Source organism: Poeciliopsis prolifica, unplaced genomic scaffold (assembly GCF_027474105.1).
Source record: "Poeciliopsis prolifica strain line A6 unplaced genomic scaffold, Auburn_PproV2 SCAFFOLD023, whole genome shotgun sequence".
NCBI lineage: Eukaryota > Metazoa > Chordata > Actinopteri > Cyprinodontiformes > Poeciliidae > Poeciliopsis > Poeciliopsis prolifica.
The window spans coordinates 3,893,378-3,909,845 of record NW_026562398.1 but is presented as its reverse complement, the minus strand read 5'-3'; the positions used below and the strand labels follow the sequence as shown (position 1 = coordinate 3,909,845).

Genomic DNA, 16,468 nt, shown 5'->3' with positions numbered 1-16,468 from the left:
CAAAATGACTTCACCAATTCTGCAGATGTTTTTGCAACAAGTATTTCATTATAAAATGTGACCATAGCTATTAAATGGAAATACCCATCTCAGATTAAATCCTTGAGTAAGGAACTCTTAACTGAAAGACATCTAAAAGTTACAGGTCATTGAAACCCATGGACACCAGTGTTCAAGAGAGACAATTTAAATGTTTACTGGGTTGCTGCTAATTCAATGGAGCCTGAAGTTGTCCACCTTGTTACACTGCTCATCTTCTTGGTCAACAGTCTCTGTCCTTTGTAATGTAAAACATTTAAAAGAAACACTAACTATTAGTGCGGTTGTGTATAATAATAATTATATAATAATTATACTTGATTCAAATTGAGTATATGTACAGCTTAAAAATCTTAACTTTCACAGAATCAATCATACAATTTTCATGCCTTCATAGGTGCATAAGTGCATCCTACAAGAACAGCTCATCAACAAAACCAGGCCATTAAGAACAAACCAGAATAACTGAGGGTGTGTACTACATTCAAACCACGTACAAGGTCACTGAAGTTGTCCCATCAGTGTGCTTTTTAAGAAGCCAACTCTGCTCTTCAAAATCCATGAAATAAATATTTGCAATATATTCCTTCATTTTCATAGTTGTCAGTCAAAAACATTATCCTGTGAGCAACAGCAACTTCTCATTATGCAAAATCAAACAAGACTGTGGAATTGAGTTTGGTGTCCCTGAGTAACATAAGCAAATACAGCCTGACAACTCATATTGAAGACGACTTAGAAGACTGCCTTTGCCTGGATATCAAGACAAGAAGACAACGGTTTCTGCAGGCGGCGGCATAAGATACCTTGTCTGCAGAGAGAGCAGAACAAACAAGCGGCTAAGCCTCAAATCCACTAGATCTGAAGAAATATGAGCAAAGTGCCTTGCAATGAGCCTTACTGAGATGTCCATCTGTGTGGGCGGGTCTGGTGTGTTATGTCTTTTGAGCAGGATACAAAAAAAAGTGCATGCATAAAAATGAGATAGGACATAAAAGCAAAAGTTAGGTACATGGTAAATACATTCCAAAATCACTATTTTAATTGGCACCACTTCAAAATCATTAGGTCAAATTATAAGGTGATAAAAAAAATACAGACTTAGGCCCATAATAAGCAACAAATTCCATTGCAAACTGTCTAAGTATGAGATACTTCCTGTCTACCATGGGGTACCACTGCCCTCCTGTGGGATCTCTCCTCTCTGCACTACAGTCTACATAATGTACCTTTCCTATCATATTTATTTGAAAGGCAACCATGAAAACAATGAGTCTATTGTTTCATGAATACATTTTAACCTGCTGTGCTTTACATCCGTAAAATGACTATTTCCAGAAAATGTTGCACTCCCTAATCCACTAAATTTGAAGGTGTTATCACATTTGAGAACTTTTCTTGCAAGGATTTTGTAAATACAATAATTTGGTGTAAAAAAAAAGTGTATAAGCATTTTGTTGACAAATAAAGCAGAGGGAAAGTGGGAAAAGATATATTCGTTATCTTCCACCTAAAACAGACCCTTTTACCAGCACTTTTTTTTTTTATCCAGGCTTCTGAAACAGCCACTTTGCACAGCAACTGTGTAAAGTGGCACATTTGCTGTGTAAGAGGAAAGTCCAGGGTTGAAATCCCAGTCTGGGATCGATATGCATGGAATTCAAGTTCTCCACATTCATATGTTGTCTTCTGGTATTCTGGGTTTGTGCCAAAGTATAGAAACATAACTACTATGGTAACTATCCTCTCCAAGCCACCGTTTGGTATGTGTGTTCACAGATGGTTGTTTATCCCGTCTCTATGATGGACTGGTGACCTGTCGAAGGTGTACCCTGCCATTTGTCCAATTACCACTGGAGATGTGTCAGATTGTGAGATTCAAAAATTACATTCACACTCACACTTTAGGTCAAGAGGAGACATTTTCTTAGTATTTTCTTTGTCAAGTTAAAACATCTTCCAAATCATTAGGTCTGAAGTACATGACATTTTAAATCTACATGACATTTTAAATATAGTTTCTTTCGCAGTGAGTGTGTATGTAGTGAGAATGAGTGATTTGAAATTCTAATTGATTCTGAACAAAACAATTTTTAAAAGCATAAATACAAAGGAAGAAAATGGAGATTATTATTTTAGGAACACAAAGTATTTACACCAAGTGGAATTCTGGAGTTTTAGAGGGTTCAAAATAATTGATGCAAACTGTTTGTATAGGTTTTTTTTTTTTTTTAAAGATACACTAAATGTATCAATTTTTTTTTATATTGATTTGCATATTTTAACATTCCTAAATGATTTTAAGGCAAACTTTATTGATCTTTAATGTTTAATCTTAAAGTTGCAGCATACAACTTTAAGCAGCGCATATACAAGTTGATTGACAGTGCCAAGACCTTATTCTTATAATAGTTTGTTTCTCACAGGGGACAGTGTGTTTTTCTGCAGATGGCAATAGGACCACATGAAAGACCTACATTTCTTTTCATACATCATGTCTTGTGTTACACATTCATGACATAAGGTGGTGACGGTGGCAGAAGTTTGCCCTGCAATCAGGGGATTGCTGGTTCAATTCCTGGTCCACCCACCCTTATTTGTATCCTTGGGCAAAACACTTCACTGGTGTTGCACATATACACAACACAAATAAATCAGTGTGTAATGAATCTTAAATGCTTGTTTCACTTTGTGACTTGAATTATTAAGAAACATTTTGATGATATTCTAATGTATTGAGAATATCATCCAAACACTTGTTACCCCAAACTATCATTTGAAAACCTTAAAGAGCATGTATTCAGGAATAAAGGCGCAGAGGGGAGATTATCAGTTGTTGTTTTTTATTATAGAACTTTTTGTTTGTCATTTATAAAATAGTCATTAAAACCTTTTCTTAAATTCAGATATTTACATATAAACAAATGACTGTGCAAAATTTACAAGACACCACCATGAGATCGAAGCATTGTCTCATCTCAAACATTTATATACAAGTAAATGAAATAATTTTAAGCTGAAACTGTCAACCAAAAAAAAAGAAAAATTACAAAAAGTGAGCTCAAGCACATATTTACCCAAATTCCAAACAAAATAAGCCAGAAGTAAAAACTAAAAATGCTATGTGCACTGAGACACACAGAAATTGCAAAGTGATGTTTGCTGAGGAATTTGCAAAAATATAATTAAAAAGTTTAAATAAAACCAACAAAACATTTTTTTTCTATTTTGCTCCCAATATTCACCTGGTTTTTCACTAATTTGGATACAAGTACCTCATTTCAAAATGGCACAATGTGTTTAAGTGTAGATCCTTTTTTCCAAATGAGCTTGAAACAAAAAGAAATAAGACACAACTTGACTTTGTAATGCATAAGAAAATAGTGGCCATATTCCTGCTCTCTAAAGAACATTACACAAATGAAGTGTATTTAAAGTTTGTAGTAAATCTGCTTCAGCAAAAATATATATGAACTTCTGAACTTTCAACGCCTGATGGTCACCTGAGCGCTGCATTAATTAAAACGGCAGATAAGAAAACTAAATTAATCCAAACTTATTCAGAATCTCTGGAAAAATATTGTTGGACAAATAAAGCAACACTATCAAGTGGATATGGCTTTACTTGTTAAGAAGGCAACTGAGCAGATGTCATTTCAATAATAAACAGCGGATGAGCCAGGTGGAGTTGCAGTGCCCTCTACATTTATTGGCATCGATAAAAATCTTTACAAAGCATAAAAATAAATTCTGTTTTTATTGTAGCTCCAGAATCTGAAAATTATGTTTTAGAAAAATCAAATTTTGAAATTGTGAACTATAAAAAATCCAAATAATTTTATTTTGGTGCCACATTTCTTGGCAAAATAACCAATTTACAGTTAATCCTAGCAGTAAATTGGTTATTTTGCCAATGGGAAATCAGAGTGTTCTCTGATACCATCTCAGAATATTTGAGCATTCATTCTGAAACAGGGTTGCAAGAATGAACCCCATTTCATTCTTGCAAATGAAACAGGGTTTATATGTTATATTTTTAATATAACATAAATGTTTTATTTGAGCATTCAGAATGAATGCTCAAATATAGCATATATAGGAATATAGGCCTTTACATTTTGCACAAGACTACAGGTCTGAGGACTGAGATGTCTGTAGAAGAATGATGCTTTTGTTTCAACTGAACAATTTTTCTGTTAATACTGTCATGTTTTGATTCATCATCTTGCTGAAAAACCTGATGACCACTCATATCCAGCTTCCTAGCAGAAACCATTGGATTTTTATTTAATATCTCCTGGATTTAATCATCTGCAGAAAGATTTTGTGATATTGTGTGCACTAACAAGGTTCCCAGGACAAAGAGGCCACCCACAATGTCACAGATCCTCCAAAGTCAAAAGTGGGCCTGAGGAACTTATTTACAAAGCCTTTCATTTCTTTATGCGTGACCCACCACGAGTCTGTTGTTGAAAAGTTAAATATTTGACTTATTTGACTGAAGAACACTTCAGTTAAAGTCGCAATATTTTAGTCTACTCCACAATTCCAAATAGTGATGGTGAAATAAGAAAAAAATTTAAAAAAAATTTCCTGGCATGGCTCCTGGGGAAAAAAAAAAAAAAACAGCATGTAGATAATATCAAACTGCTGCAGTGAATACTTGGCAACTCTGAGGTGCTTTTAATTTGCTGCTCTTCTCTAAGAGTGAGTTTAGAGGGTGTTTTTCTTTCTACCTAGCCCTTCCTCTTTGTCCCGACAAACTTAGGACAAAACTGAGATTATGCTGCTGCAGTAAAAAAATTTTTAAAGCTTTTCACAAATCTTGAGCATTGATGTTAATAAATGTGAGGGAAACTGGTGTCATTACCTGTCTTTTAACTGCTGAAGATACCACACAAAAGGCCAGTGCTTGAGGAAGCTCTCTGCTTTTCAGGTTATTCTCTTCTTGCAGATATAATACTTAGAGCAGCAGATAAAGCAAAAGGCCATCAGATACATTTCATTAATACCTCTGCATGTCAATAGTCACTTCAATCAAGCTTTTATTTGAGGAGACCTTTGTAGAGTAGCTGGGAGTGATTAGAGTCTCTGTCATTCTCCAGACATAAGAGCAGGTCCCGAAGGTTAACTCTGGTGATGCGTTGGCGCATAAACTGTCTGGAGCCCTGTCCACTGGAGCCTCCAGGCTGGGAGGATCCCAACCCCGAACCCTGCAGGTTGGTAGGAAGCAATCATTTAACAGTTCTGTCAACATTATTTTTGTCTGAGGGTTTAAAAATCCTTACCTCTGCACTTGCACCACTTAAAGGGGAGTCTGTTCTCCGTTTTTTCCTCGGGCCGATTGCTGCCAACGCTGTTAGGTTGGCTTCTCTCTGCCTGATCTGAGCCAACTCCAGCTGCTGCATCTGGAATACACACAACAGCAACATATGGATTAATCTCATTCATCATCATAATAAAGAAAATAGTTGCATACGCCCTCTTCTCTGCATATAATTACCTCTTTGGCCTTCTGTTTCAGTCTGAGCTGCTCTGGGTCTTCTTGGCGTGACCTAGACTGCAGCAATGCAGAGGAGATTTGAATATTTCAGGTTGAATCTGATCAGTTTATTAAATTCCTTGTTTTATTCATTCACTCATTTATAGTTAAAATATCTGCTAGCTAGTCACAGAAAAACTGACATTAATGGTAAAGATCACACACTCACACTGTCTGTGCAATTATAGAGTAATTCATCCTGTCAGGTATTCTGTGTCCTTGTTAAAGTAATGATAGGTCATTCTAGGTCAACAAACCACATAATCCTACATAAGAGCCATCTATACAGAGAAGGACAGATCCACTTTTTTGTAATACTTCAATATTTATTGAGCAGCAGCTTAAATAAATCCCTTCTTATATAAAGCTGTAAATATATAACACCTACTTTTTGTTCATTTCCCATTCCCTAAAATGATTGAGGTTAAAATAAATAAATAAAAATCAAACTTCAAACTGTTAAACCACCATAAAATTGTCTGTTTCTACCTTGGCAGCCTTCAGCAGGATCTCTCTCTCCTGCTCCTCCTTCCTTTGCTTCTCCATCTGATCCAGCTGCTCAAAGAATTTGAGTTGAGCTCGCACGTCGCTGACCTGCTCACACCGTTCATCCTCCTGACCATTTTATCAAGTTAGATGTTTGAGACAGACAAAAATAAATAGTTATGAAACCAGAATAAACTATAGTTTATAAAGCAAACTCAAGAGACAGAGACACGTCCTTACCTTAAAATTAAAATTCTTCAGTTGTGCCACTTGTGAAGCGTTTTCCAACAGGTTCTGCAGTCGCTGTTGTGTAGCATGGGAAATGTAGTTGATTACGTCTGTGCCCAATTCACTGACACCAAACTTCTTACCTGAAACGGAAGTGAGTGTGGAAGAATGAAGAATGAATGAGAGTTCTCCTACAGTAAGAGCACAGTTTACTTTGTCTCAAAAGTAAATCACTGACCAATCTGCAGAACTATCCGGGTGAGAGAAGAGATGGAGAGGAAAGCCTCATCCTTACAGGACCGAGTCACGATGCCAACAAGTTCAGAGCCGCTGGCCATGATGCGGGCATTCTCCTCAGATAAGTTGACCCCGGCCATGGAAGCCACGTCGTTGATATCATCATCATCTCTTCAGGAACGAAGTAGAAAAAGGAAGACACAAAACCCAGCATAGATTAAAATAAAATCAAAGTATAAACCTAAACAAAAAGTTATTTTTGAATGCTTTGCATAATTATTCATAGTGCAAAACCTCATGCCAAATGTATTTTAGATTGTATGTTATAGAGTAACACAAATACGACAATTATGAAGTGGAATACAAAAAGATGGACTTTCAATTTTTGTGCAAATCTAAACAGTTAAGCAGTAGCGCTCTCAAGTGATGGCCAAGAGGGCCATGGCCCCATCCTGGAAAATGCTGGCCACCTGCCTGGTGACCCAGAGAATTATGTTCATGTCATAGAGTCATCTTCTTCAGCAAACATAAAAGTGTAAAACTCAATAAATAATACATTCGAAGACAAATAGATAAATAAAATTAGAGTTGATCCATTTACTTTTTTTTAGCAGTGCCACTCTAAAATTTTCACTGGGCTGGTCTGGCCACCCTGTAAAAATTTTCTGGGGACACCACTGAGATTAGCCATGAAAGTATTCAGCCTATTTCTCTTTGATTTCCTTAAATAAAATCCAAGACAACTACTAGTTGAGAGAAGCAATTGCAAAATAAAGAAATGGGTACAGTGATTTTGGTGCACCCAAAAATGCTTGGCATATGTATGTAACAAACAGTTTAAAAATCAGAAAATTAGTTCTCCTATGATCCAACTCTATTGAACTATTGCAAAATATGAAACTTTCGCCCTGCAGAAGCCTCACTTATCAGTATGTGTGCTCGTTTTTGCTAAAAAGGCAACTATTCTACAACTAGGGCTTCACAATAATTGTTGGGTAATATACTTCAAGTGCTATGAACTTTCATTTTAGATGCCAATGTATTATTTAACCAGTTGGATGAAGACTCACTGAAGCAGATGTTCACACCAAACACAAATGACATCGCCCCAAAATGCAAATGGTCACATAGTGACGGAACTGACGTCACCATTACAATATTTACCAGTACTATCCCCATTCTAATGTCATGCAGCCAGTGATGTCTTGATTCAAGTCTCAAATAACCACATGAAAATGCCATAATATATATATTTTTTATTTCAATCTTAAACAATTCATTTGATCATTATGGAATTTAATCAGAGTAATAATTTCAGATTAAGATTTTACTTTAAAAGATGTTTCATGTACTGGAAAAGCCAGCAAGAGATAAAAGAAAATTTTGAAAACATCCTAAAATAAGTTGGATTGTGGCTGGCGACTGTCACCCTCATTACAATCAAATATTGGTTTACAATGCACCAGTGTCTGCACTTACAGTCTTAAAGAGTTTTAACATTATGAAAGGCGCTCTGCTGAATAGCAGTCTACTTGTTGTTTGGGAGATGCAACCTGCAGCTTTTTTTCCTTCCTTCCTTTTTCAATTTAACAAACACACCTCTGATTGTGCTGGAAAAGAGCACCATTCCACCTTCATTACCTCCTTTTCTGTCATCATATGATGCAGGAAAGAAAGCAGGTGAACACTGCCGACACAGTAAGCTTATCGGAGCAGCAGGGGCAGAAAATATTGTCAAAAGGGAGATGGTGCACAGTAATGCAGCTTGGTAAGGCTCCGTCATTCTGCACCAGTTACTTTTCTTCATATCAAACTTTCCTAAATAAGACTCTTGACTTCACTTTTTACTCTTACACCAAGCAGAAAATCTAAGTCCAAAGTATTTTATTATATTTTAAAGACAAGTCTAAAGTTATTCAATTTGTGACTCAAGGCTGAATCGATTCCAAGTCACATAACTCAATTCTACACCTCACACCTACATTCTTAAATGTAAAATGGGATTGCAAATACTAAAGTGAAAGACAGCATCATAGTGAGATAAAAACACTAATTAAACAACCAACACTTCACTATCTGATCATTAACCTTCGATTGGTCAAAGATGTACAGTCAAAAAAAAAGGTGTTGTAAACAGATCTGGGATAATTGTTACATTTTTAAGAGCCACATACTTGAACGTCCCCCCTCCTGCTTCCTTTAGGTTGTTCCTCTGAGCATCGACGAGGGATGCCTGGTTGAGTAGTTGAATTCCTCTGGTCCCTGGAGCCACATTTTGCTTCACCACAGAACCTAAAATGTATAATTTGGGACAGAAGTTAAGTTTGTGGCATAGCTTACTAAAACAGGATAAATCACAGCAGTTAGTAAAATGGTTTGAATAAATGGATTTGAAAATGTTTCTTGTATCCCACAATTACACAATGCAACCATAAGATGGCAGCAATACCACAATCTGAAAAAGTTTAGAATTTGCAACAAGATTTATTCAGGAGGTGAATATTTTATTAACCAACCTGTTCAAGATTAATACTACAGCTCTGCCTTGATAGCAACAACTTTTAACAGTGATATTAAAACACAATCCTACAGAAATGTATCAAACATTTCCAGTGTGAAGTGCTGTTGAACTCACCTTGTGGAACATGTCTGACCATCTGTGGTTGACCCACAATGATGCGGCTGGGAGCTGCTCCTCTGATAGTTATTACAGGAGACTGAGCCAGGGTCACCTGTGGCCTCACCTGCTGTTGCTGGGTCATGACCTGCGCACAATTACACACAAAATATTCAATAAATGAATATATAATAACAAAAAGTGGATTTTATGTAGGAAAAAAAAACAACAACAAAAAAACACATGCCAATTGCAACATTCAAAGCTCACAGAAGCAGCTTAATTACCAGCCCGGGTTTAGTGTTGGCTTTCTGAGAGAGGGTGATGACTGTGGCCTTGGGAGAGCCTGTAGCCGCGCTGACTGCAGGCGAAAGAGAAGGACGCAGAACCACAGCACCAAGGGCTGGAGAGGTTGCTGCAGCTGGCTGACCGCTTTGCTGGATGAAGGCCTCAGGATCTGGAGTCATTTGGCGCAACGCCGGAAGACTTCTCTGTAGGCATCGAGAGAAAACGGAGAGCAAATGAAATCAATGGTTTTGGTATGAAACAAGCAACATTCTCCCAAATTGTGCATACAGCAATTCCATTTCTCTTTTCAAAGAAGCCAACTGCATACCTGCTTCACAGACAGTCTGTCTTTCTAAATCATGTTGCTGGTATTTTAAGAAAATTAATTAAGCCTTAGCATATTTTTAAAATCTGCAACTCCTGTTCCATCCTGTTGTATCATAACAGAGAAATCACACTGCACAATTGTCACATTTCAGTGAGACTTTATCTAAGCTAAGCATCAATACAAGATACTTTATTATTCAGTCCTGCTGAGTATTGAGGGCATCTGCAAGTGTGCTTTGGAATCCATAGTGTGTTTGTGTATGTAGCATCCAAAGCCTAATGAGCAATTATTCTATGCATTATCAATAATTTAACTATGATAATGTTTTTTTGCACTTTTTAAGATGACCTGCTTGTTATCAGTTGACTAATGCAAAACACATATACACAGACACACACATATCTGATTTTATTATTTTTTATAAATAGAGAGTAAAAAACAAAACACAATAATAGCTAATATTGTGGATGGCAATGTGATATTCGTTTTTTATAGGTAGAGCACTTCAGTCTGAGTTCTCTAATCTGAGATCAAGTGTTGAGAACGAATTTAAGAAAAATCCAAGCATTTTCCAAGTAGTCACTGATGTTACATCTAAATGTTTATTTTCATTCTTTATTAACTGCAATCTTGACATATTTAGGAGGAATCAGTAGATTTCTGCATCAATAACTGATGCCAACACTCAAGCAAACTGCCATTTTGTGTATAGGGTTAAACTTTACTATGGGTTTGTCACAAAAAATTGGGGATTAAATAATAATTTAAGTACAGATGGATGACATAAAACCAACATGTTAGTACAATGGATCAGAAGGTTTTTTTTCTATTATTAAAATTTAGAGGTTTATTAAATACAAATCTTAACAGTGTTCATTGCAAATGGATTCAACTCGTTTACTCTGACAACTCCTCAAAATCCAGCGCAACCACAACTCCTCAAAATCCAGCGCAACCACTTGCTTTGAAAAGTCCCTGACTTTGTAAATGGAATCCACCTGTGTATATTTCAAATTCAGTATAAATGTAGCTATTTTTTGAAGACCTCAAAGGTTTATTAGACAACATTAACTAAGTTGTGGTAAAGCATTGTTCGGTTATAAATGATAACTTTGAATATCTGATGGTGTACTGTTAAAATATTTTTTAAGTTGCAAAATTAGAACACAAACTCCCCAAAAAAATTGCTGTTCTAATTTCAGAAGAAAGTTGGTTCTATAAAATTCTGACCTAAGGCACCTGAATACAATAACAGACCAATTGTAGCTCAGGGAGGATAAATATTTTAATGAGTGGTTATTTATTCTCATATACTCTATATTTATTTCTGGGTAACATTTGGAAAAACACTGTCTTATTAGGCAACACAACAGAGTTTCCTGCATAAAAGTCTGTTAACCTTTTTTCAACACCTCACCTTAAGAAAAGGTACCAGGTATGGCTGAGGCGAAGACTTAAGCGCCTTGTACAACCTGCTGGTGAAATCCTCAGGCTCTATCTTTCCTTCCTGTTACAATAAAGAAAAAGATGGTTAAAAAAAAGTGTGATAAATAGACAGCAGAGCTGTAAAAATCACAGAACGACAAACTGTGTCAGAGAGAAGTACCAGCAAATGCCTGACAAGCTCCTTGACAGTGGCTGTAGTCTCAGAAGACTGTTTTTCATTGGATGCTAACTTGATGAGTGTAGACAGAAAGTTTCCACACTTTTTCACATTCTCCAGTGTTTCCTAAAAAAAAAAAAAAAACTGAAATAAACCAGAGTTCACAAAATAAACAAACAAAACAAATTGAGGTGTTTTCACTTCTTTCTTACAGCTGTGATGGCTGTTGGAGTGGCGGGCACCCCAGAGGCCCCGAGGGGCCCTACCCTCTGAGTTACTGCTGCTGTTGCCTGCACTGTGGTTGGCGTTCCAAGAGCTTGTCTCGTGGAAGGGGCATTTCCTCCAAGTATGATGGTATTCTGCACAAGAGATTACTTTTGCAGGAAATGAAAAACAATTACAGTTCCTCACTCATCTTTTCAGTGCAAGTATGAAACAAGCACCCAGAAAACTAGTCATTAAAGATGTCATACACAAAAAGGCACTTTACATGGAAACCTCTTTGAACAAAGAGTGCAACCTAGCACTGATGCTAAATTTAAGATAAAAATAATGTGACACTTCGACAAATAAAAGTAAACAACTCAAACATCCTTGTAAAACAGTTTTTTGTAGATGAATAAACAAAACACAAAAAAGTAGATTACAATATAGCTTTCATTTCTCTGGTTTGGTTTATCTATGTTTAGCGAGGTAAGTAAAAGAAAATAAAAAACTAATACCCTCAGTGACTGGGATGATCATTATTTTTAGTCAATATTATTAGCCATCCAGACAAGCTAATGCTTCTTGAGGAATTACAGAGTTGTCTGCATGACTTATTGGAACAAAGAACACACACATAGAAGATCACATTTATGCAACATCCTCAGGCTCAGTGAAACATTGTCTATTGTCAGCACCCCCTAAAAATATCAGATTTTTTTTTTTAGTATTGTAACAAAATGTCTATGCATTAACAAACTATTTTTATTATTAGAACTAGGTCAATTTGACACCTTTTATCAATTGTAACGACTACAATTAAATCTCTCAGAATGCAGACTGACTGAGGTACCTGCACAACAGGAGGTCTCTGGGGAGTGGTTGTGGTTGCTACTGTGGTGATGGTCGTCGGGGTTACAGAGCGAGCCAGCAGAGGACCTCCTGGAGTCTGCAAAAGACAGAAAGAGACATGTTTCCATTGATTACAAATAGTAATGTAACAAAATGATTAATTTGATCTGTTTTATAAAATATTTTTGTTGGAGTGTTTTAAAGTTTTTCAAACAAGAATAGTGTACTATATTTCTACGTGAGATAAGTGCAGTTGCATCCAGCTTGCAATGCAACTTCAAAATAAAAAGCTTGGATGCCATTTCAAAACCCATTTTTATTTTAAATAAAACAATATGTGACAGAATAAAACATGTTTTTAGTATTGTAACAAAATGTTACAATACTATGAAAACTTAGAAATTAAGAACACTGAAAAACATTAATGGTTACAATCAAATGATAAACTAACTGTTGCCTTCACATATTCTGTTCTTTCCACACAATCAAATATGCTTTGTCTTGATAACTGAAAACTGATAAGCTGGATCTCAGTTCACTTTAGTCAAGACACAATGTCCACATTCTCTGAAAAAAAAGGTAGCCTTTTTGTCTTAAGACTAGAATAACCTTCCATTTCAGAGCAGTCCATCTGGAATGTATTACACCTTAGAAAAGAGATTGGTTTTTGTGAAATCGCTTTTGTTTTAGTGTGCCTGCAATGTTTTTTTTAAGCTTGCTTACATTCCATCACTAGAACTTGAAAAAAGTCACATTGGTAAAATTGATTGACTGATTAAAGTACTTTTTCCTGTATCTTCTGAAGGTTCACCAATGAACTGTGATCAATAACAGTTGTTTCTAAGTCCATGTAGAAGAAACAGTCTGATTACTTAAAAGTCTGACAATCACAGTGACAGGTTTTAGTCTCAACACTGGTGTTCAGACAGTGCTGTGGGTGTTATAGAATATTCTATTTCTATGTTACGATCTGCTACTAAAACATTCCAGTAATGTTTTAGTAGCCGATCTTTTTTTAATGCAAAAAAAGATTAATTGCATTAATCTTTTTGGTATGTACCCAGAATCAATTGCAAAACAACAAAACCAATATTTTGAAAAATACAATCAAAATTCGATAGGTTGCATACTTTCAGCTTAACTTCTTTGTGGACGTTACAAAATCAGTGCAACGTATTTTACATTTAAATATGAAAATGATCCATTTATATCATTGAAACTTTTCCAGAATAGTGGAAGAAAATTCTTTGTATTGCTATCATTTGACAAATTTATTGTCAAATGACATTTTTTTTCTTCCATTATAGTCTACATGCAAACACAAACTTATTTATCCAAATAAGAGTTGTTTCTCAGGTTGAAAATCAATTAAATTAATATCTATTCTTAAAAAAAAATCTATTTTACACAAACTCTGTTTTAAAGTTTGGGGAAATCTTCAAAAAGACTCCTGTATTTCTCCATTAAAATAATAATAATAAAACTTAAGCATATAAGTTTTCTTAATTTTTGTCAAATGTGATTCCTCCTAAAGTGAAATAGGCCATTGTCTTTATTGTGAGATATCCAGAAATGTAAATTTTTTGTGTGTTTTACTGCAACACACATGCAAGTCACATGTTCCCTGAGTGCTTGTGTTTATGTTTCTGGCACACAAATACCTGAAGAGACGTGACTTGGACAGGTGGAGTGCTGGTGGGGGCTGCAGGTCGTGGTGTTGTTGCGCTTTGTGACTGTGCCTGAGCCTGCATCTGAGCCAAAGTCTGCTGGTGAATCATCAGCAGCTGCCCACTCTCACTACGAACCAACACCATGCCTGAAAGGTTCAAATATTAAAAACAAAAGAAAAAAAAAGAAGTCACAGCCAGGACAGAAGATAATAATCAACATAAATGACCCATCAATAGTGCCTTCGAATACATAAGCACATTAATTTATCAATGAACTGACCTGAGGGGAAATAAATAAATAAAACACATAACAGACAAAACAATGATGAGAGATGAACTGAGAAATTAAGACAGCGAGTGAATTCTGAAGATTTTCACTTTGGCAATAAATACACAATGAGTTGAATATGAAAGGGGCTCGTGTGTAAGAAGACTCAAGTTAGTTATTTTCAGAATGAGTAAGGACTTTAACAATAAAGTCAGATGAGGGGACACACAATATCTTAGAGGTTACTTGAAAAGGAAACTAAAAGTACCAGTAAAAAAATAGGATACTTATGACATCTTCAGTAAATAGCTATTATTAACGGAACATAATGTAACTATAGCAGACAAGCAAATATATGAGAATTAACAATGTAGTTAAGTGCTGCTTTGACGGACCACACCAATAATGAACTTTGATCAATAACAGTTTCACCTTCGCTTAATACAAAATGTCAAGATTTTCCTCAGCTATGCAGGGAATTAAATCCCATTTGTTGAACAGTGAACAGAAAGCTCTTAAACATCGTTACCTGCAGGGATTTGTATGTTTTGGATACTTGTAGCGTTTTGTTGAGGCTGAGTGAGTCGAGGAGCCAACACCTGTGGAGCAATGGTCCGTATTCCTCCTGGCGGAGCGGCACTGATCGGTGACGACAACGTAGTCCTCAAGTTTTGCAGAACAGTCGGATTCCTCATGGTCGCAGTCAAAACACCCGAAGGCAGAACCTGAGTACCGGGCTGAGTTATACTTTTAGTGGGTTCAGTTTTGCAGGAAACACTACCGCTCCCTGATGACAAGACTGTATTTGGGCTGTCTGTACTTTGAGACTCGCTAGCAGAAGTTTGCATAGGTGGCCTTACAAGCGCCACTGTGGGAACAGTTTTCTCAGCAAGCTGAGGCGAACTCCCAGATGAGGTCGATGTATTTTGTGCACTCAGAGAAGTTCGAATAATAAAACCAGAAGAGGCAGAAGCGGGTGCATTCACAACAGCTGTCTGAGCGCTGTCTGACTCCCCGCTTCCGGGGATGTGACAGTTCATCACCGCGCTTTTTCCATCCAAAGCTGGAGCACCAGTCGCTTGTTGTTTGTCAGCTCCAGCTGTTGCACCTGATGCTCCTGTAACTGCTCCGCTTGTTGTCAGCGAACCGAAAGGGCTCTGCGCGGCAGTCGTGATTGGTTCAGCCACCGATGTGATCCCAGCTGTCCCGTCCATGCTCTGACCGTGGGACCCCCGAACAATTACTGACACCTTCAGCAACTCCTACCGTTACCGCGGCGGAAACATATGGCAACAAGGGAAGTGTCGACCAACTGTCCAATTCGCATTAGTTTCAGGAAAGTGATAAGGAAAGTGATGAGTCAAATGAAGTTGGCCACAGTTAAGTTAAGCAACCTGACCAAAATTAGCTATTGTCGGCATATCAGGGAGTACAGATATCTTTCCTGATTTATATAGTCAAAATCCAATTTAGTACCCTCAACATTGAAACTACCGACTACAGTTAAACCACCAAAATGATTTGTTGCAAGTTGAATCCCAGACGTCAAGTCAGCGCAAAATGCTCTTCTTAACAGGGTATTAAAGGCTCTCACTACCTCACTTACTACTTTTTTGTCCACCGCTCTGTTGGAGAAAACATCAGCCAACAGATCGAACCCCGCCGCCATCTTTGCCTACCATCGCCAGTTCTTAAGACGCATGCGCGGACTAGATACCGCCTCCCATGACGTTACCTCGGAAGGCGTTGTGATTGGTTCGACAAAGAAAATAAACTCTGGAAGGAAGATGAAGCTGTCAGTTTTACTAGGGAAAGGGAGAGGAGTAATACGCCGCCCTCGGGTTTGCTTTCTCAGAAAAGGAAATCAACTTTTCCATCACCGCGGATTTAAGAAAAGTGTTGAAGTAATTTGAATAAATGTTTCTGACCACGTCTCAAACTGGCTGCGTATGTGCTTTTTTGTTAAGAATGCAAGTCTGATTTCTGCTTCTTTTATTTTTTTGATGTGATATTCTACTTTTATTTCTTCAAACACACCACAAGTGTTACTTACTCCGATTTATACTGTATATTTTTATACCCCCCATCCCCCTACACACACACACA

The 16,468-nt window shown here is 36.9% G+C and overlaps 1 protein-coding gene across 1 annotated transcript; it reads right to left on the bottom strand.

Annotated features, from left to right (window-relative positions):
* Nucleotides 1-5,060: 5,060 nt before the first annotated feature.
* LOC129370203 (transcription initiation factor TFIID subunit 4-like) lies at nt 5,061-16,043 on the bottom strand. Its single transcript, XM_055045970.1, has 15 exons — nt 14,892-16,043; nt 14,086-14,240; nt 12,426-12,521; nt 11,581-11,727; nt 11,372-11,494; nt 11,183-11,272; nt 9,437-9,640; nt 9,168-9,297; nt 8,707-8,824; nt 6,534-6,703; nt 6,308-6,438; nt 6,071-6,196; nt 5,543-5,599; nt 5,328-5,447; nt 5,061-5,252 (listed from the first exon to the last, which is right to left on the bottom strand). The coding sequence occupies exons 1-15, from the start codon at nt 15,574-15,576 to the stop codon at nt 5,085-5,087; spliced, it is 2,520 nt and encodes an 839-aa protein (XP_054901945.1). The 5' UTR covers nt 15,577-16,043; the 3' UTR covers nt 5,061-5,084.
* Between the last annotated feature and the right edge of the window lie 425 nt (nt 16,044-16,468).